General features: G+C 39.3%; 3 protein-coding genes across 5 annotated transcripts; 1 reads left to right on the forward strand and 2 right to left on the reverse strand.

The window, feature by feature from the left end:
- Positions 1-847: 847 nt before the first annotated feature.
- On the reverse strand, positions 848-8,094 carry LOC140788365 (DEAD-box ATP-dependent RNA helicase 14-like). The gene is made up of 7 exons (XM_073137588.1): positions 7,359-8,094; positions 6,994-7,062; positions 5,978-6,247; positions 5,250-5,600; positions 4,641-4,918; positions 2,121-2,495; positions 848-1,743 (listed from the first exon to the last, which is right to left on the reverse strand). The coding sequence occupies exons 1-7, from the start codon at positions 7,809-7,811 to the stop codon at positions 1,047-1,049; spliced, it is 2,493 nt and encodes an 830-aa protein (XP_072993689.1). The 5' UTR covers positions 7,812-8,094; the 3' UTR covers positions 848-1,046.
- Positions 8,095-11,356: 3,262 nt separating this feature from the next.
- LOC140789401 (uncharacterized) lies at positions 11,357-12,517 on the forward strand. 3 transcript variants are annotated; one of them, XM_073139090.1, is made up of 4 exons: positions 11,360-11,601; positions 11,674-11,779; positions 11,888-11,957; positions 12,301-12,517. In XM_073139090.1, the coding sequence occupies exons 1-4, from the start codon at positions 11,512-11,514 to the stop codon at positions 12,302-12,304; spliced, it is 270 nt and encodes an 89-aa protein (XP_072995191.1). In that variant the 5' UTR covers positions 11,360-11,511; the 3' UTR covers positions 12,305-12,517. The 3 variants fall into 3 exon arrangements, with proteins under 3 accessions (XP_072995189.1, XP_072995191.1, XP_072995190.1); XM_073139089.1 differs by having other exon boundaries at positions 11,361-11,601; positions 11,888-11,968; XM_073139088.1 differs by lacking the exon at positions 12,301-12,517 and having other exon boundaries at positions 11,357-11,601; positions 11,888-12,226.
- A 367-nt stretch (positions 12,518-12,884) lies between these two features.
- On the reverse strand, positions 12,885-19,173 carry LOC140789704 (uncharacterized). The gene is made up of 5 exons (XM_073139500.1): positions 17,697-19,173; positions 15,022-16,050; positions 14,638-14,863; positions 13,482-13,624; positions 12,885-13,402 (listed from the first exon to the last, which is right to left on the reverse strand). Exons 1-5 carry the CDS (start codon positions 19,020-19,022, stop codon positions 13,091-13,093), a joined length of 3,036 nt encoding a protein of 1,011 aa, XP_072995601.1. The 5' UTR covers positions 19,023-19,173; the 3' UTR covers positions 12,885-13,090.
- Between the last annotated feature and the right edge of the window lie 540 nt (positions 19,174-19,713).

Raw genomic sequence — 19,713 nt, forward strand, 5'->3', positions numbered from 1 at the left:
AGAATTAATATAATTTATTTTAAAATGTTAGATTGTATTAAATGTATTATAGGCTTCTCTCTTCATTGATTAATGAGGGTAAAGTTGAAAAGAAAAAGTCTGACATTCAAAGAAAAGTAAAGTAGCTAATCTAGATCACCCCTTCCTCTTTTTTACAACAAAAAAGAAGCTACTGGCTTACTAAATTATTTTTTGGTTGCATCTTCTAATCCATGTTTTTCCTAAACGCACTTTTGTCAGAATTAATTAACACGCAGTACTTGTCCGACTTTTGCAAAACACATGTACTTAAGTGATGATCTCCTAATTTTCTTACACAACTTGATACAGACAAACCAAACATCAGACAGATTTCTTGGGTGCACACTGGCCAGGGTTAAAACTGTAATAACAATCGATTTTTCTCTTACCCTTAAAGAGTTTTCTAATCATTAACTGCTAGCATTTTTGTTAGGAGCCTTCTTAGTTATCTAACTCGACCAGAAAAGCCTAAAATCCGCATTTCTACCTGAGAAATGCTCGGTGTACCTGAAGGGCATCTAAAAATGCTCCGAATGCTTAGAAATAATTCTTACGCATAAGAATTAAGAGACAGAAAGCACATATACTTCCTCAGGACTTTATGGGGTATCAAGCAAAAACGGTTTGGCATTTTGGGATGTTCTAAATGGCTCAAGTTAAGGCAACATTAGAGTTGAAGCTCTGCACTAATTGCATCTTTCGCTATACTCAGTAGGCAGTACTGCACGTGTAATTCAACAAGCCTCTCATCAGCAAATGACGAATTTGCACGTATCCCTCGAAATAAATTTGCAAGGAATTCCTACATAAAAAATAAAGTATCATATAGACGCATTAAAGAAGGCTCTATTAATAGATCCAGTCCTGGCAAGGGGGTAGAAGTAAAATGATTACAAACCATTTGTTGAAATAAATGACAGGAATCATAGGAATCTGAGACAATCTCATGGTACAAGGGACAGATTACAACAAAGGAACGGGCAGCATGCCAACCTTAGGTCTAGGAGAGCTAACCAATTATCGACTTAATTAAGTGGATCAGTTCGCTGAGATGCTAACAACGTAGGCAATTTCATACCATCCTCAGGGAGTATTTCACCGTCCTCATCTCCAGGGATCATACCTTCCTCTTCTTCCTCCCTGTCCTTATTACAATGCATTGAAGCTGGTATGACAGGTCTTTCTCTAGTCCTTTCAAAGTGCCCTTGAGAACCTGAAGATCCTTCAAGCCACCTTTCTGGGCTGTTTGATGCTCCTGCCTTGCCGTTCACATAATTGCAAGGGGACCCAGATCCTTCCTTTTGTAAGCTAGGGAAGTGATCAAGATCAATCTTTACCACGTTCTCAGCATCATGGGATGGTGATTTTTCTTTCTGATCAAAGCTTGGGATTAGCAAAACAGGATCCCCAGTTCGAGGAATAGTAGGTGAAGTTCCCTTGTCAGAGAGTGGTGATTCCTGCTGTACCAGCCTAGAACCAGCAACAAGCTGGTCAAAGTCACGGCTAGCACTGTGGCTACGACTCCTGCTGGGTCTTTGGTCATAGTTCCAGCTCCGGCTCCGGCTCCGGCTCCTACTATGGTGCCCTCCAACATGAAGCCTCTTAGGGCTTGGGCTATACCTATGACTCCCGCTGCGACTTCTGCTGCGGCTTCGGCCTTTACCTATAGGCTTGTGATCATGGACATCTGGTTCATGACCATCTTGGTAACCACGATTGTACCTAGAAACATCATAAAAGATATCCAATGCTTCTTTAGGCTTTGAGAAATTGTGGAGTTACACGAAATTATAGAAGATATAAAAAAGAATGCTCCAGAAGAAACTATATTCAGCACTGACTACCACCTAAACATCATGAATAGTTCAGTCTCGGCAAGCAAATAGAATATATTTTCACTTCCAGAAACTAGTTCTACAGGTTTAATTGTACCATCAGGAACTTCATATGGGATAATATACTTAATTCTGAATGGTCCCAAGGTTTCTGCTGTTGTGCCGAATATCCATAATGCTATGGCTTTAGTTAGAGAGCAATGAAATCAGAACACATACTATTATGAGAAACAAATGTCACTAGGCATGTGGAGTCACAATTACCTGCCATGAGGCTCATGATCGTTATACCCATGACCGCTCTCTGATCTTCCTGAAGGTGCCAATCCACGCACACCCCTTCCACTATGGCTTAAATCATTGCGTCCAGTATGTGTGCGGTCTCCTTCACGAACACTAGAACGAGGACCCCAACGGCGAGACTTGCCGCCATATCCACCACGTGAAACCATAACCCGTAACTCCTGAGGAACACGCTGGTTTGCCCCTTCCAGAACTTTCACAAGATCTGCTGCATATTTTGAATCTTGATCACAGAAAAATGTGTAAGACACACCAGTTGCACCTGCCCTACCAGTCCTTCCTATCCTGTGGACATAGTCTTCGACACCAGTGGGAAAATCATAGTTGATGACAACCCTACATCAAATTGCAATAGAAGGCATCTAAATATGACAATTAACAGATTCAGAACTACACAACCCCAAAAGAGGAGAGAAGGCAAACAGCAGGTATCATAATCTAGAAAACATGGATACTCCTATACTCTTACAGTATTTATATCGGATATCGTATCGGATGCAATACTGTAGGATACATATCGGATACTTCTTTAAAGTATCCGAATTTTTCAAATGAAATCAATATTATGGATATTTCTCAGATACTTCTTAGATACTTCTTAGATACTTCTTAAATACTTCCAAAATTCCTGCCAATAGAAGTCAAATTAAATGAGACTATCATCTTTCATTTCTTATCAGATTTAGAAGGGTTTTTTTTTTGGTGAAAAGATTGAGTTTCCTAGTTTATCTTTTTATTTATATTAGGAAATCATATTACAATGATTAATTTCTTTTGATTTATAAATTGAATTGCTTGTTTATCTAACATTACAAATGGTATTTCTTTTAATAAGTTAATTGAAGATCTCCTTATATAAACTATCATACACAAAAATAATATAAAATTTCATCAATTAAGAAAATGAAAGTACAAAAGTTCGCTAATTCATATATATTCTATATATATAAATATATGAGCTACGTATCCTAGGCGTATTGTATCCTTATTATTTAAAATTTGTTGTATCCGCCTATATCCATACCATATCGTATTTGTATCTCGCATCCATATCTGTAAGCACGTTTCATAGATCATAATTCTAAAATTTCAAGATAAAATTATTTTTATTTAATTACTATAACATAAACATGGCTATCTAAATGATGGTCTGGTTAATTTTACAACTGCAAACTATGAGACTATTGATGCATTTAGTTCAACCAAATCCAGAATCAATTACTACCGTACTACATCTGGCCTGTTCAGAAGCTTGGTTACATCTAAGTCATCAACCCAACTATCAACTCAAAGCTTATGTTAAAATAAAGCCTTACAGAATTAATCTTTCATCTCTTTTCCCCTACTGACACTGTGCAACTCAAAGAAGGTAGTCAAAGAGAGGAAACTTAAATCTTGTCATGTGTTCCATTATATTAAGGCAATAAGGTAATGTAACAATATAGTTACATGATAACTGATAACCGTTGCATAATTTAAAAGGGTAGGTTGATAATTGGTGAAAGAGATAAATGATAATTATTATAGAAATTAATTTTTTCATCTCATTTCCCATATGTGACAACATGCATCTCAAAGAAGGTAGTTCAAGAGAGGAGTCTTAAATCTCATCATGTTGATAAGACCAAGGCAATAAAACCATATATATAACTGAGTTAATTTTAACATAAAGTAATATATCATTATGTGATTAGCATGAATTCAGAAGGCTGGTTAATAATTGATGAAAGAGATATATAATGTCTGGAATTTCAGTATGTTTGCTCTGTACGCATGTAACAACCTAGAGAGAGAGAGTGGAAATTATATATAACAATATAAAAAAAGTAAAATAAAATTACTAACGACAAAATAATAATAAACGTATAGTAATAATAAAACTAATACTGGAAATATATCAAAATTACGAACATTGTTAATTTTTGTAATTATCCCCATTTTTTATTCATTTGAATTTCTCTTGATTATTCTCTCTTCTCTTTATTTCATCTCTCTCTCATACCACACCAACAGGCCAACAAACCCCAATTCAGTAAACCAGGTTGGATCCGGTCTTCTCTACACCCTGTTTGATAAGCTAGATCAGATCTAAAAAGCAACCCACAGGGACATGTCCCCTCTTATCTCACATTTCCTCTCTTTCCCATTTTTCCCCATGGCAATCAAGCAACAGATTCAGCGACCTTAATGTCTGATGAGCTCCTCTGATGACTTCTGTGACCTCCAATGATCACTAGCAAGAGCATCAATTTCTGATTCTTATCAGTTTACAATTATTATATTAATTAAAGATCAAATTTATTATATAGATAACTGATAAGTCAACTTTCAATTAGAGTAATATTGCTAATCACATTCAGATCTTGTTTCCTTCACTATAAGCGCATTGAATAGCCACTAAATAGTTGAAATGAAATACAAAAGGCACACACCTACAATAAACCAAGCAGGCATAAATATAAAGGTCAGATGTAACTCAACCTGATATCTTTTATGTCCAAGCCTCGGGCAGCAACATCAGTTGCTACTAGTATGGGAGATCTTCCTGTCCGAAAATGGCCTAAAACCCTATCTCTCTCAACCTGAGACTTGTCACCATGAATAGCAGCTGCACCAAACTGCCGAGTAAGAGTTCTAGCAAGCTGATCACACATCCTCTTAGTAGAGCAAAATATTATGACCTTGGAGCCTGGATCCTGAGATCGCAAGATCTGTTCCAGCCGTCTAAGTTTCTCCAGAGGTGTGATCACTTCCACATACTGCAATAATTAGAAATGTCAGAGATACCAAATGAGTATTACTAGTGAATTCACCTGATTGCACTTTCACAAATCACAAGTAATGAATCTCAATTTGTTCCACCATAGAATAAACAAGGCACAAGTTCTATCAAACTTAAGTTGCTTTAACAACACATTTAACAATCACAAGCTTTACTCTTGCTTCATTGATGGTGATTAAAAAATATTTCACATTATATTTTAGGATTAAGAAAAGGAAGTAATAAACTGTTTAGATTTCCAAAATCCCACATGTATCCATGCCTGGATGAGAGCCGTATTTCATTCAGTACAACAGTTAGGTCCAAACCTGAGTAATAGCATTGTTGGCAACAAGCTCATCGATTCTTCCAATGTTCACCTGAATAGCATGAACAAGGAGATCCGCAGCAATTCTCCTGACTTCTTTTGGCCATGTAGCAGTGAACATAAGTGTTTGGCGGCGATGTGGTATCTCTTTCACAATTTTCCTTATTTGTGGTTCAAACCCCATGTCCAACATACGATCAGCCTCATCAAGGACAAGATATGAAACCTGACGAAGGTTTATTCTTCTCATTTCCAATATGTCATTCAATCTTCCAGGAGTTGCAACGACGACATCAACTCCACGATCTAAATCTCTCAACTGGGGACCCTTTGGGGCACCTCCATATAGACACTTCAAGAAAACAATAAGGGTGATGGTCAACTATAAACTATTAGGATAACTGGATAATAATGAATATTGAAGTAGTCTGATGTGATTAAAAGCACAAATACGAAAGAGAGCTACTACATGTTAGCTACAGTTATTAAACATGAGCTATAGAAATTTCCAGGACACCACACTGATTGACTTTAGATCTGTCCAACACTCTAGGCATTCTTTTTCTAGGATCACACATTGAATGGCCATATACTTTAACGATAGATCTCAGAATTATAGGTCATCACTATCTACTGGTGATGCTACTACTTATAATTCAGTACCATCTTGTTTAGAAAAGAACTGGACACAATAAGCAACTGACTAATTCAAAAAGATGTGGAACTAACCGTGCAAGAAATTCTTGATGATCTCCCAAACTTCACAGCTTCATCTTGAATCTGTGTTGCCAACTCCCTTGTTGGTGCCAGAACCAAAACAGTTGGACCCATCTTAGAGTTGTTTCGGAGGCGTTTCAGATGAACAAATCCTGGAATAAGATAGCCCAATGTCTTGCCTGACCCTGTCTTTGCAATAGCTACAATATCACGACTTTGTAATGCAATTGGCCATGATTGAGCCTGGATTGGGGTGGGATATGAGAAACCAGCATGGTGTACCTGGAAAAAAAAATCCCCAACCCCCATAAGGAGGAATACCGGTCCAAAGTCAAAAGGTTTATAAATTTTGTTCCTCTCCCTCCCTCTCTCTCTCTCTCTCTCTCTCTCTCTCTCTCTCTCTCTCTCTCTCACACACACACACACACACACACACACACACACACACACGCACACAAAACTAAGCCAACGCCAGAAGTGCATCCCACGATTGTTGGAGGCCACTTGCAGACACAAGATGAAGCAGGAGCAAGGGCCTTCCTTTGTTTTGAGTTGACCCAAGTGCCATCTCGAACAAAATCTCTGGAGGCAACCTCAGCCATGAACTGGTCACTCAGAAAGCCCTCTCCAAGGTTGCTTGCTGATGCAAGCTAGGCAAAAGGACCTCCTTATCTTTGGACCCAGGTGGCAGCCTGAGCCACATCACTGAAGACAGCCTCAGCCACAAGCTGGTCATCAGGGAGCCCTTCCCAGTATTGGCCCACCGTAATGGGCGCTTCATCTATACGCCAACCTCGCTTCAAGAGGGTGGCACAACGGAACACAGCGTACGACATTAGCTCCACCCTGGAGCAAATATCGCACCTGCGACAAAGATGTAGAAGGACCGAGATTCATAATCGAATCTTGAGTAATTGAAAAATAGGTGTAGCGAATACTAATAAGCAATATAGTCTGCCGATCTTGTATACCAGTAGGCACAAAATGCTCCCAACTACAGCTAAACTAGGAGACTATTAGAAAGATACCTCTTTAAGAATTTCTGCTGGAAATCCTGTAGACTCAAATGTTGTGAATGGTGCTGGCACATTATCTCCCTAAAAGGAAAAATAAAATTAAGATAACACCAGTAAGTTCTAATCATGGTCTAATAGAAACTAAAACAAGAGAGATTGCTGGAAATTTTATTTGTGAATCATGAGATGAAATAGGTCTCCTTAAACGTGCAAGTGTAAAGGTAAATTAATATAGTAAGCAAATGGTTCGCTAGAGGCTAGGTGGCTTTGCAGTATGGAACGTAACCCGGTGGCTTATAAGGCGATCTAAAAAAATGGTGAAGCATAGAGAAACTGATCAAGTAAAGAAGCACTGAGGATCAAGAAGTCGTAAATACGGTGATAATAATCTCATGCTGATGACGGTAAGCTTCTACAGAGGACACAGCTCCCGCAACTGATGACAATCCATGCCCCCTGGCAGATGTAGTTCTCAGATCGTGTGAATCCTTTGAAACACGACGGTGATAGCGGGTGTCATCATCATTGGAATCACGACGGTGGTGGTGGTGGTGGTGGTGATGGCGGTGCTGATCAGCAGAGACGGCAGCAGAAGTGGAGGATGATCCGATGACCGAGGCAGACTTAGAAGGTAGGCGTGGAGGGGGAGGGGGCAACAAAGGAGGGGGAGGGGGAGGGGGCAGCTCCTCCTGGGGGCGCTCATATTGGGTGACGTTGGTCTCTGGATTCCAATAGTAGAGGTATCCCGTGGTGCCATCAACCAGCCCACGCCACGGTTTCGGCAAGGTAGGGTCTTCCGGCGCATAACGCGGTGCCGCACCTCCGCCCATAGTCCTCCTCTTATATCTTCTCTTTACTACTTCCCGATCGGGATCGAAAACCCTAAGACTCTTAGACGCAGGAGAGCCAGATAGGAAGGACGAACAAATCCGAATCCCCAATACAATCGATAGTCGATAGCTGACGAGAAGGGTCTCGGATCTGATGGGAGAAAAGAAAAGTAGAAAGCCAAGGCAATCTCAATCGTTCGCCTTCTCCTCCTACTCCTCCTCCTCTTCAAAAGACTCCAGACAAGGAAGAAATGGAAAAGGGAAAGAATATGAAACGAGTGGCAGTGGAAAGGGGGAAATGGGAATAGCGAGATGACCCGTTCGACCTGGATTGGATATTCAATTGGACCGTTTTGACTCAAGTGTCCAGAAGCCCGGTCCAAAAGCCTCACCTGCACCAATGACCAGACCTAAAAGAAGCCTGGCCCCGAAACTCTTTTCCCTCCTTGTTCCATGCTCTAGAAATATACCGAGAGGATCAAACTTAGATTATTAGGTCTGTATTAAAACTCGCGCCAAATCTAATTTGTAAACAATAAATAATAATAATTAGCAGATATAGATATGGATCACTTCTGCGAATATATAGTATATCTGTGCAAAAACATTATATTAGTCAATATTGCGTTAAAAATATACCAATATACAGATTAGACCTTGGATAAAAGAGCTCAAAGCTGTATCATATTATCAGATCCTAATCTGAGAATCACTAATATTCATATACAAGAGCAATTATATTGGACACGGTGTGCATCCTTAATTTATTGTCAAAAATTGATCGATGCCCTAATACCAGTTTTCCAGGCACCAGCAGTCCTCTTGCAATCTGCCATTAGAAACCATGTTTTGTGCGCTTTAAAAAACTCTAGCCAGATTAAACCGAATTCACTAACTCTGGCTTGCAGCAATAAATCTTATGAACTTCTTTCCATCTCTCCTCAGAAACTGTCATTTCAATCATAAAGAGCAATCTGCCATAAAAAAATTGTCAAGTAACACCGCTTTGCAAATTGGGAAAAAAGTATAGTTTCGTTTTAATTTTCTCAATCTGGTGGATATGTCACTTAAAAAATCAAATAAGAAAAACAGAAGGAAGAATACAGAATATTCGCTTTGAAGCACATACAACCATTTCAGGACCCAAGAGTACCGAGTTACCCTGGAAGTAGAATACAAGGAAGAAAACCACAGATAGTATCACAGAGATTTCGCCTTTCTTTTCTTCATTGAGTACAGGAAAGCTCCAGCACACCAGTCCCCGACAGTTACAAATATTCAAAGATAAAGCACAAACGTCGGAATTGTGATACAAAACATATCTATCTTCCTGCAACGATGGGCAAGATTTTTACCAGATAATTGATTGGTGAAAAAGGAGTCCTGAATAAGAGAACTAGGTCACAATAACCACCACCCGCTTCACACAGTTGCACACAGAATGAGTGACAGGTAAATGATACCTTTGCTAATATCCAGGATGTTGATATCCAGGATATTAATTTAGCATGTAGCTATTATCATCAAACAAGGAAACTTATTGAGATGTTGATATCCAGGATATTAATTTAGCATGTAAAATACATTAAAATGCAGAATTTAATTTAATTTTAATGTTTTGTTAAAGAGCATAACTAAGGCAGTATCTCAGATAATAAAAGGTGAATATCTACAACTAGTAAACGAGAGCTTGATAGTTATAATTAGAGACCAGCATACACTAAAATTGAGCCACTTCGCCAATATTCATCATATACGCATACATCTGTTATCTGCAGTGTTGCACCCAGTACATTAACTCATAGAGAAGTAATCAGGTAATGTAGGTCCAATTCAAGAGTGAGGTTTACATGACTCCTAGATCCTCCTCAATCAAGAAAAGAATAGGGTCACGTGCTGATTTGAATCAAGTAGCACTTTTCCAATCATAGATGCTAAATCTCAGTTAGGCCAAGAATTAAACCATAAGTGGCCAAGTCATTAGGAAGTCTAACAATAAGTCAGGACCTAGTTGGATGAAGGACGGAACAGAGGGTGCTGATTGCAGCAACCAAAAACATTAGAAAACTGAAATTGATCGAACAAAGACCTTCCAGTAATAGATAAATTGTGGAGTTTATTGATAAAAATTCTTAACACTTACTTGTGGGCTATACCCTACCCAAACCAATATCATTCTGAACTCTGCCTCCAAGGTAATACTTAATCTTCTGATAAATTAAAATTTCCAACTATATTTAATAGTTAGTTAAATTCAAGTTGTTCTAGCCAAGGTAATACTTATTTCCCTTACTGGTTCTACTCTAAATTCTATTTGCATCCCTATTTTGTTTCTTAACAAAAAGAGCCACATATATTTCCTAGGACCTAATTAGAGTCGAGCAATAAATTCCAATTATGTCTCAAAGGCATGGCCTAACAGAAGGATCAATATATGCATTTGGTTTTGGATCGTATTCTTTAAACATTATTGCTGTCCTAAATTATTTATGTAGAAACCTATCAATCCTGAAATCACAGAGTCGTCTTCTGGTACAGTTTGACTAAACGCAAGTTTATTTTCCAAATGGTAAGTGAGCGCGAACGAGCACGAATGAATTAACGATACTAATCCTGCAATCTCTATGTTCGTCGATCATAAAGTATACAACAGAAGACAAACAAAAGGTCCAAAAAACCGTTCCTTTTTCACCAATCACAAGGCAATCATCATAGGACAAGGAAAAGCATCTCATCTATATGTTTAAACTTATACAAAAGGATGTTTGTGTCTACGAGATTCAATCTTTTCATGTATATATTGCACGGATCGAGGTAGAAGGAGGAGGAGAAGAGAGAGACGTGCCAGCTTATTGTAGATATTGAAAAGATACAAGCTGCAGCGTCAGAACAAGCCCTCCTCCGGAAACGGCGGCGGCCTCACTGGCGCTACCACCGGGAACGGGGCTAGCGGCAGGGCGGAAGGGGAGGTTGCTCGTCCTCCTCTGATCCGAGGGGAGGGAGAGGCCATGGCCCATGGCCAGCTGGCCGAGAGAGGAAGGTTGTGGGACTGCCGGAAGGACGAAACGAGAAGGGGGGGTGGAAGAGGAAGTGAAGGGCTTGGAGGAGGCCTGATGATAGACGAGAAGAGGAGTTCCTACTTATTAGGCGGGCAAGGACTGATGCCTGATAGATAGATAGATAGATAGATAGATAGATAGATAGGTCGATGACGAAGACGGTTAGGTTAAGTATTCTGTCGACTGAACGGGGATTTAAAATGGAGAGGAGGAAAAAGAAAATGAACAGCAACGAACGACAAATACATGGTAACGAACGAGGTAGTTGAAGTTGGTCGAGCGGGAGTATTTTGCTTAATCAATTTGTGTATAAGAAATTAAAGAGGATACATGGATTTTGTAATTTAATTATTACTGATCAGGTAGGGTTTGGAGTGCGACAGGATGAGGTGAATCCAACCTAGAGATATTCGCGCACTTTTGGCCCTTCCTTCAAGATATCTCTGGATAACAAAACCATTCTATAGTTCTCCTCCCTCCCTCCCTGGCTCACTGCTATGCTATAATATCCCAAAATATCTTCCCTTCTATCACACCTTTTTTTCTTCTTTTTTTTTTTTGTGCTATTTTGTTCGCTTGCTCTCCCTCTCCTATTCTTGGTCTTGTCCTCTTCTGCTTCTGCATCGCCAGCTGAAAAGAAAATGTTTCAACCTCACCGCCACCACCACCACCATCACCACCATCATCTCCACCCTTGTTTGCATTGCCACCCGCAAGGATACATCAGAATGGTAGCTAGACATACCGCGTGCATTATTTACTCACTATGATCTTTATTTGTAATGTGTTAGCTGTATATATAGGTCCAGCATTTGATTGAGAGGTGTCTCCTCCTTCGTATGACCCCCGATGAGTGTGTCAAGGCACTTGCTGACCGTGCGAATGTTCCACCCCTGATCACCCTTACAGGTCTCTCTCTCTCTCTCTCTCTCTCTATATATATATATATATATATATCTATATATAATCTGTTAATTGTCATCTAATTAGTAGATTTTGTGCCCGGTGCATTCGCAGTCTGGAAGGAGCTACAGAAGGAGAATCGAGGCTTCTTCCAGGCCTACTTCGAAGATGCCATAACTCCAAGGTCTCCAATTTGTAAGAACATAGCACAGCCTATATGTGCATGCATCTCGCTCTCTCCTTTTCCAGTTGGACAATCTTGTATGCATGACCTACTCTACCAACTATAGAGCTTCCTTACAAGTATAGTGAGGATGTAGCAAGTTTTAAAATGTTTTTCTTTAGCATGTATTAGTATTGGAAATTAAGTACCATTAGGAAAAAAACGGAATTTTGTTTTCTCCTATCAGGATAGGATATTATAAAGAATAAAATTATTTATTATTATTATTATTTATCTTTTGGTCCAAAGAAAAATGTGAAGCAAAGTATGGAGATATAAGAGAGAAATTGTTTATCTGCTGCAGATAATACTCCGCAACGGATGTCAAAATTCACAAGGAAACAATGCGGCGGTTGGCGGAGGTAACAGTGAATGCTTGCTTGTAGACAAATATGATTAGGATTAGCAGCCTTGGATGAACTCTCTACTCTCTAAACCTGCCAATTCGAGATGAAATTGTGCTAATTAATTTTCGTACTATCCTTGGCGTGTTAAATAAAGATCTTGCAGCATTGTTAGAAGTTACCGTCCACTTAATTATATTTCTTTCACCAAGATTAGTTGGTTATCGTTGCTGGCATCCTCTTCTTTCCGTTCCTTAGTGATAAAAGAAAAGGAAAAAAATTAGTCAATTGGATACAATGAGGTTATAACAGGGGCCGAGGGTTAAAAGAAAAGTAAATCCGCTTCCTTCCACCCAATCTATTATTCTCAGAAATAAAGTTGCAGCATGGGAGAAGCTACCGTGAGCAACGCCACATATGCATTCTTTCCATTAAATAAAACCATAATAGTGCCAATAGGAGCACAACATTAACCCTCTACGAGACTGAATGCAACTGCTCTCCACGACCTTCAACAATGTCAACTGCCAAACTAAAAATAAAATTTATCAAACAAACTATGCATTTATTATTTCTTTCACTTATTTGTCACTAGGAAGAAAAATTAAACAAAAAAGAAACATTATCTCCCCCATAATCTTTTACGGGAAACTTGCAAGTGATGATACAAATCAAGTGACACAAAGCGTGCAAGGATCAAAGACGCATCAATCCGGTTAAGTAGAGAAGCATATGTATCCACTTCACTAATTACAGAGAAGTGCTTGGTAAAGAACCCATTAGAATTACAGGGCTGCTGTTTCTAGGTTTCCATATCTTATCCGGCCTGGCTTTGGAAAGAATATCCGAGAGAAAACCAGGTGTTGAATTATAAACTGGGGGCTGGATTAACTCACTTACTCGCCCATCAAGACCCGTGGCAGATCCATTGATGACCTGCTCCACAGGACCTATTCTCCTGTTTGTGCTGCTTGGCTTGCCACAAGAGCAGCCCATGAGCCTTCCAAAGCAATGCTTATGAAAAATGGATCCACATGAATTACATCTCGCTGCTTCAGCTTCCTGCCAATGAAGATACAGTTATATCCTCACATAACAGAGTTATTGCATAATAGAACATAAGGATAACTAACAAACTGACCTGAAAGGGAAATATGAGGGACGAAGGGTCATTGCAGTCTTGTCGGGCAGCACAGGGAATACCAGCATCATAACATACAAGACACTGTTCTGTTATATGCTCGAGTATCCTATTGAAAATGGTTTCTACCATGATGGGGAGGGCTGTCACAAGAGGTAATATGAAGACTCAAAATAAGGACCAAAACAAGCTGAACTATGCAATTCCTAGATGCTATACAATATACATTCCTCAACAGTGGTCTGTTACAACTAACAACAATAGGAAAATAAAAAATTTGCCAAGATTTTTTTTTTTTTTTTTGGGTGGTCTGTAATCACCAAAAAGCTTATTCCTATGCTGCAAACTCTCCAGAATCACTGTTTACACGTTCTTTCAGCTTATGTAAGAGAAGTTCTACAAGAATTCACACCCTCTATCCAAAAGATGACTTGGATTTAAAAGAACTAATGAGCATAAATAGAGTACTAAAATTATCAGTCCTGCCTTAACTACATTTTAGATTCCTCCTCCTCCCTCTCTATTCTGTTTAATTTCCTCTACTCAGCTATTTTCTTTTTCCTCCTATATCCCTGTAAAACATGGTGTTAGATGAGTTGGTGTATCATTTGCATAAAAGTACACTGATCCATACATACTGGGAAATCTTCATTTAATAGAACTCCATTAGAAATTCTATTCAGCCTTAGATTCTAATTTCCAAAAATCTGTTGGTATCAAGTATTCTACTTCCTCTCTGTCTTAAACAGTTAAATCCATTTGATAGCCATTTTTCGATCCAATTCATGCCAAATCCTGAAAGAACGCACCATAACTCATTATGTGCATATTTTCATTGTGAAAGTCAGTTTCCCTATAGTTTGTCTTCTCTTTTTCCCTATGGTGTGTAGGTTATCCCTTGATTCTTTCTTCACTGATGGCCAATTCTCCAACTTTATAAGTTCAAAACTTTGTAAATGACTTGTATAAAGGTTAAACAACTGTTTGTGTGATTTTAGAAAGTTGGAGTTGATATCAGACAAATGCTTTCAGAGGCTATCAAAAACGGCTGTTTGTGCGTATCAGATTTGCAATATTCTGTGAAATAATTGTATTACATTTAGAGCAATAGAAACTAGTAATAGAAGATATAGAAAAGTTCAAATATGTGGATTACCTGCAAATGCTCCTTTTGAGAGATCAACAAGATCACGAAGTGCAAAAAAGTCATTGCTTTCAAGAAGATATCTACGAAAAGCAAGGCCTTTATAGATGGATCTCCTAAAAGGACAACGAATGTATGGAAGCATAGCTGCTATTTTCTTGCGGATACCCATGACATGAAGCAAAGCCGACACTTTAGAAAACAAAAAAGGATTGACTGCACTTACACAAAGCATGGGCTGCAAAGAAATTGGCAGTTAGAAATTGGATGTAGAGAAACTGCTGACAAAATGCCAGAATAAATCCAAATATCTTCCACTCTACTGCCGCATTTATTAAAAAAAAAGTAGAGCTCACAATTTATAAAAAAAGAGAGTGGGCACTGCCATTTCATTACCTGGTCATAGATGGATTCCAAGTATGCTTTAGCAAACTGTGAGACAGGATATAAAGAAAAATCCCAGCGATGCAAGACTCTTGCTGGTAGAACTGCAGTATCATTAGTATGGCAGGAAGCACAGAACAACTGCCCAGTGTACTCGCAAAACCGAGGTTTGTTCCATCCTATTGTTTGTGCAAGTTCCCGAAATAAGGTCTTTCCAGCATCCATGTGCCTGTGGCACCCTGCGCAGGTATAGTGTTGTAATTCCAGCAATTGTCTCATAGATTTGTGAGGTCGTATCTCAACAATTAGTGATATTGTCTTGCCCAGTGTGGAAATATCTTTCTGAGAGGTCTCCTTACAATCTGAATCTTTTAAATACCATTCCTCCCCAAGCTTTTGCAGTGATCGAGGAATGAGAGTTTTTAACAAACCAGTGTTATAAGCAGGTCTTCCTGGAGATAAAAAGGTAACCAGAAAGCTGGGCATTCCAAAAGGATATCTGGATGTCAGAATGGAACGCAGACATTCTTGAATAAGATTGCTTCTCTCACTTACAACATTTGGAGACGCATTCCCAAAAATTTTTCTGGACTCTGGTTCTACACTTGACCATGGTGAAGGAAGACTCATACCATGCTCAGTAAAAAGAGCTCTCAGTTGCCGATAAAGAGCATAAAAGTCTCGGTAGCGGCGTTCAATCTCCCATTGATTCTGATCACTCCAGACTTTTAATATATATATAGTATATTCCTTGACTCCAACCAATCTTTCCCCAAAAGAAACATCTCCTTTTTTCTGCTTTGCCCCCACAACCTCAACCCAATTAATTTTTGAAAGATATTGAGCAAGTGGATATGCATCATCAGTTCCAGAAGTAGAAGCAGTTGAGCTACCATCTCTCAAATGATGAGATTGGTGGGCTGTATATTCATGGTTATCCAGAGGAAACTTAGCTCCACGTGATTCCCCTGAATCTAGCAAAATTTCTTCCATCTCGTGAACCATTTCATCAAACAAACCATCAGCATCAAGCTTATTGACCTACAAAAATTGTGAAGAATAAGCATGTGTATTCAATAAATCAGGGAACAACATTACATGGCTACTACATCCATCACAAGAGATCTGAAATTCCAAATTCTTTTCTTATTTACGATATTTAAAGTGAGATACAAGATTAAAGAAAATGAAGAGAATATAAATAACAAGCTCACTGGACAATTTATGCCTGTGCCACCAAAAAACCTTCACAACCCCAGGTAGATTATAATTGCATCTAATGAACCAAACTTATATTGCAAAGCGGACATAGCAAACTAAACCAGAGTATAGTGAGATGTTCCTTCTTTTCCTCCAAGGCAACTTGAGTAGATTTCTGAATAGAGCTCTGATTGCTAAAAGATTTCAACCTTCAAAATGGAGGCAGTTGCCTAACTAATTGTTGCCTTGTTAGAAATCATCCATACCATATTGCCATCTTAGAGCATTATGGAACCTTTGTTCATATGCTCAAACTACACATTGAAGTCAATATTTCTTCTTACCTGTCAAATGACCTTAAGAATTTGATGAAAATGTCACTATGCCAATAAGCGAGCAACTAATATCAATTTTTCAGTATTTATTTCTACTTGTGATTTGTGAATGAACACCACAATTTCTGAGACATTAAAAGGTAAGCTTTCACTCCTTACAACGCTATGGCCTAATGTTTGTTGGATAAGATTTAGCACTTCATTTATAGGAGAAAAATAAATCTGGAAAACAATTTGGGAAGAGCAATAAACTGGAAATCCCATAAGAAAAACAGCAACAAAGGAGAGAACCAAAGGATCTATCTAATAATCCAGTAATCCTTGATCTTTATCATCTCCAAAATCAATCCAAGGATAACAGATCATCAACCAGTATCAAAGCTGTGAAAACCACCAATTTGTAGGAAGAGATGAACTTAATGAGGACAGGAGCCTACCAAAAGAGAGTTGGGTCGTTTAAAAATGGTCTCTTGCTGAAAAACAGCAACTTCATGGTGGCAATGCTAGACCATCTCAATATCAAAACCACAATATCACCATGTACCAATCAGTCACATAGAATAAGTGAGAGGAGGTGAGGCATGTGATGTGGTTGTAGAGAAGCCCTTAAAATAGAAGTTAGGGTACCAAAAGCTTGTATCTTCATCTCCTCGCATTTAGCCTAAAGGTAGGCCCTGGTGAAACTACTTCTACTTGTAGGTGATAGTTTGTGCATCCGGTCATCATATGCTGCAGATATGGCCGTCCAGTTAACATATGGTATTTACTTTTGATTGCTCCATTAGTTAGACTCTATGAGCTAGAGATCTGTTGGACAGTTATGTCTTATCGAAATCTGTTGGATTTGAAAGAAGGGGACCTCTCTGCACATGAATACTCTCCATTTTGCAAGACTGGTCCCATTCCAGCAGCCAATTTCACCAATATGATTCTTTTCAAATTAATTAGTAGTATTTCAATACAAATTATATCATTTATAGAGGGTGCTTTGGAATCAAGGGTTAGAGTGTCCAAAACAAAAAATTAAAATACCAAATGAACTGAGCTACTGAAGAAAATTTAGTATTCAATAAATCAGAACTCATCATAGTTTAAATAAGAATATTCATGCACTTTATATGGGCGAATAAAGCAAGGACTTGTGTAACTGACCTTATCCAGCTTGAGACCCTCTTCTACAACATCATTGGATTTAGACATTTGTTTCAAAGATACCTGAAGACTAGCATCTTGATAATCACCGACCCTTGCTGAAGCAGAGTTTGCTTTATCACCTTCTTGAGACTCGTCAGATTCCTTGACTTGACATGTTCCTGCTGAAGTTGGAATACTGCAAGCAGGGGTTGATTCAACAGATGTTTGTTTCTCCGGAGGTCCATCTACACCATAACGACATAGTTTCTCAATGCAATTGAGATCTCCCGGTGGCCCACCATGCATAACCCACTCGTTACAATCCTCCGTGTGTTCCTCCAAAGGAGGCTCCTGTGCATGTGAAGCTGGGTAATCGCTGCGAGCGTTTTCAACTGGAATAATACCCCCATTCTGCCTCCAAGGATCGGTTTGTCGAAATCTGAGTTCTGCTATATCTCTCACACCCTCAACATGACGCTCTATCCTTATGCACAGTGGATCTAGCACATGATTGGAAGTAGTAGTCGGTAAGGAAGGGAGTCCATTGATTTCCGAGGAGCCCATTTGAGGCCAAGTAGGGCGATCATCATAAAGGTTGAGGGAGGCAGCGCCGCCTCCTTCGCTCTCCCGAATGAAGTCATCCCAATCGTCAGAGCCAAACGCTACAGAGGAGTTCATAAGAAGTGGGTTGCCAAACTCAACTTTGGTTTCTGCAGCAAGCCGCTGCATTCTCTTCGTCGCATGAGAGCAGATGCCGGCATCATCGTCCGTACCGTAGTCGAGCATAGGCTCACCTTCATCGTCCGTAACTTGAGTAGTAGGTTGGGGCCTTTCACCTTTTGGGGACGACGCTACAACTCGGGGCTCCTGTCTGTCCAAGCTTGACGATGAGTAATTCCGCTTCTGATTCGATCTGGACCCAGTTCGGATCGGGGGCAAGGAACCCAAGCCCAATTCGACGCCTTGAGAGAGGAATTCAAAATGATCAGAAGGAGGAGGAGAAGAAACAATTTCCTTCGATCCTCCGTCCTCGGATCCGGAGGCAGCCACAGCATCTCCGATCCTCCTCCTCCGTCGAGAATTTTTGTCTCTCGCAGTTGCGCCATCGGAAGAAGAAGAAGAGGGATCGTCGTCGAGGGATGCATTGAAGTTGAAGGCCCTGAATGATTCGTCCAAGAAGAAATCGGCGTGGTGGCCGATAGAACTGCAGAGACTGGCGCTCCCCAGGGCGGAATTGGCGCTGCAGTACCTTTCGAGGTCCGCGCCTTCGTCGCACGAAGAGAAGGAAGGAGAGGGAGAAGGAGAAGAGCAGTCTTCGAAGGGCGGTTCCGATTCCATCTCCATGGCGCGGAGTTGATCGACCGTCCAAACCAACAGACCAATTCGCCCAAACGAGCGAAGGAAAAGGAGAAGGAGAAGGAGACGAGGAACTTGTGATGAGCTCAACTCGGCGGAGCTTACTTTGCTTGAGAAAACTGTATATCGATTGTCAGACCAAAACAGACGATCTACCAATCAATCCGTCCTTTTGATGTAAAACCGTAACTTTGAATAGATTTCCTTTTCATTTTTGGTAAGAAAAGAAAATCAGGTAGCACGAGTACCTGGCGTATCTATATATATATAAGCAAATAGAGAAAGAAAAAGAGAGAAAAAAAAAATGAAAGAAGTGAGAGAAAATTTATTTTTTTTTTCTTTAGATTGAATTTTTAGGAGAGAAATGAAGAGTAAAAAATAGTGGGAGTGGGTGTTTGGAAGGAAAAAAATAAGAGAAGAAAAGAGAAAGTCAAGAGAGATAATAATTATCCTGTTTGGATTTAATTTAAAGAGTTATTGTTATGACGTGCTAATTTATCTATTAATAAAACACACCCACCCTAAACAAAACTCTCTCATTTTCTTTTCTTTCATTTCTCTCTATTCCATTATATTATTTAATTAATTTTTTAAGATTCTATTAAAAAAAATTTAAAGAGAATAATTAAATATTAGGTAGTCGTACTGGAGGGTGCGGCTAGATCACCTCATTTTCAAG

The sequence above is a fragment of the Typha latifolia genome, chromosome 5 (assembly GCF_019914945.1).
Source record: "Typha latifolia isolate L0001 chromosome 5, TyphaL0001v2, whole genome shotgun sequence".
In the NCBI taxonomy this organism is placed as follows: domain Eukaryota; kingdom Viridiplantae; phylum Streptophyta; class Magnoliopsida; order Poales; family Typhaceae; genus Typha; species Typha latifolia.

Excerpts from the sequence above, each read along its gene's own strand:
- LOC140788365 (XM_073137588.1), bottom strand. The coding sequence starts at position 7,811 with ATGGGCGGAGGTGCGGCACCGCGTTATGCGCCGGAAGACCCTACCTTG. Across the intron at positions 7,063-7,358 it reads AGCATGAGATTATTATCACC|GGAGATAATGTGCCAGCACC; the intron begins GTATTTACGACT and ends TTTTCCTTTTAG. Across the intron at positions 2,496-4,640 it reads TTGGACATAAAAGATATCAG|GGTTGTCATCAACTATGATT; the intron begins GTTGAGTTACAT and ends AATTTGATGTAG.
- LOC140789401 (XM_073139088.1), top strand. The coding sequence starts at position 11,512 with ATGTTTCAACCTCACCGCCACCACCACCACCATCACCACCATCATCTC. Across the intron at positions 11,602-11,673 it reads CGCAAGGATACATCAGAATG|GTCCAGCATTTGATTGAGAG; the intron begins GTAGCTAGACAT and ends CTGTATATATAG. Across the intron at positions 11,780-11,887 it reads ACCCCTGATCACCCTTACAG|TCTGGAAGGAGCTACAGAAG; the intron begins GTCTCTCTCTCT and ends GTGCATTCGCAG.
- LOC140789704 (XM_073139500.1), bottom strand. The coding sequence starts at position 19,022 with ATGGAGATGGAATCGGAACCGCCCTTCGAAGACTGCTCTTCTCCTTCT. Across the intron at positions 14,864-15,021 it reads TGGAATCCATCTATGACCAG|CCCATGCTTTGTGTAAGTGC; the intron begins GTAATGAAATGG and ends ATTTCTTTGCAG. Across the intron at positions 13,625-14,637 it reads CTCAAAAGGAGCATTTGCAG|CCCTCCCCATCATGGTAGAA; the intron begins GTAATCCACATA and ends CTCTTGTGACAG.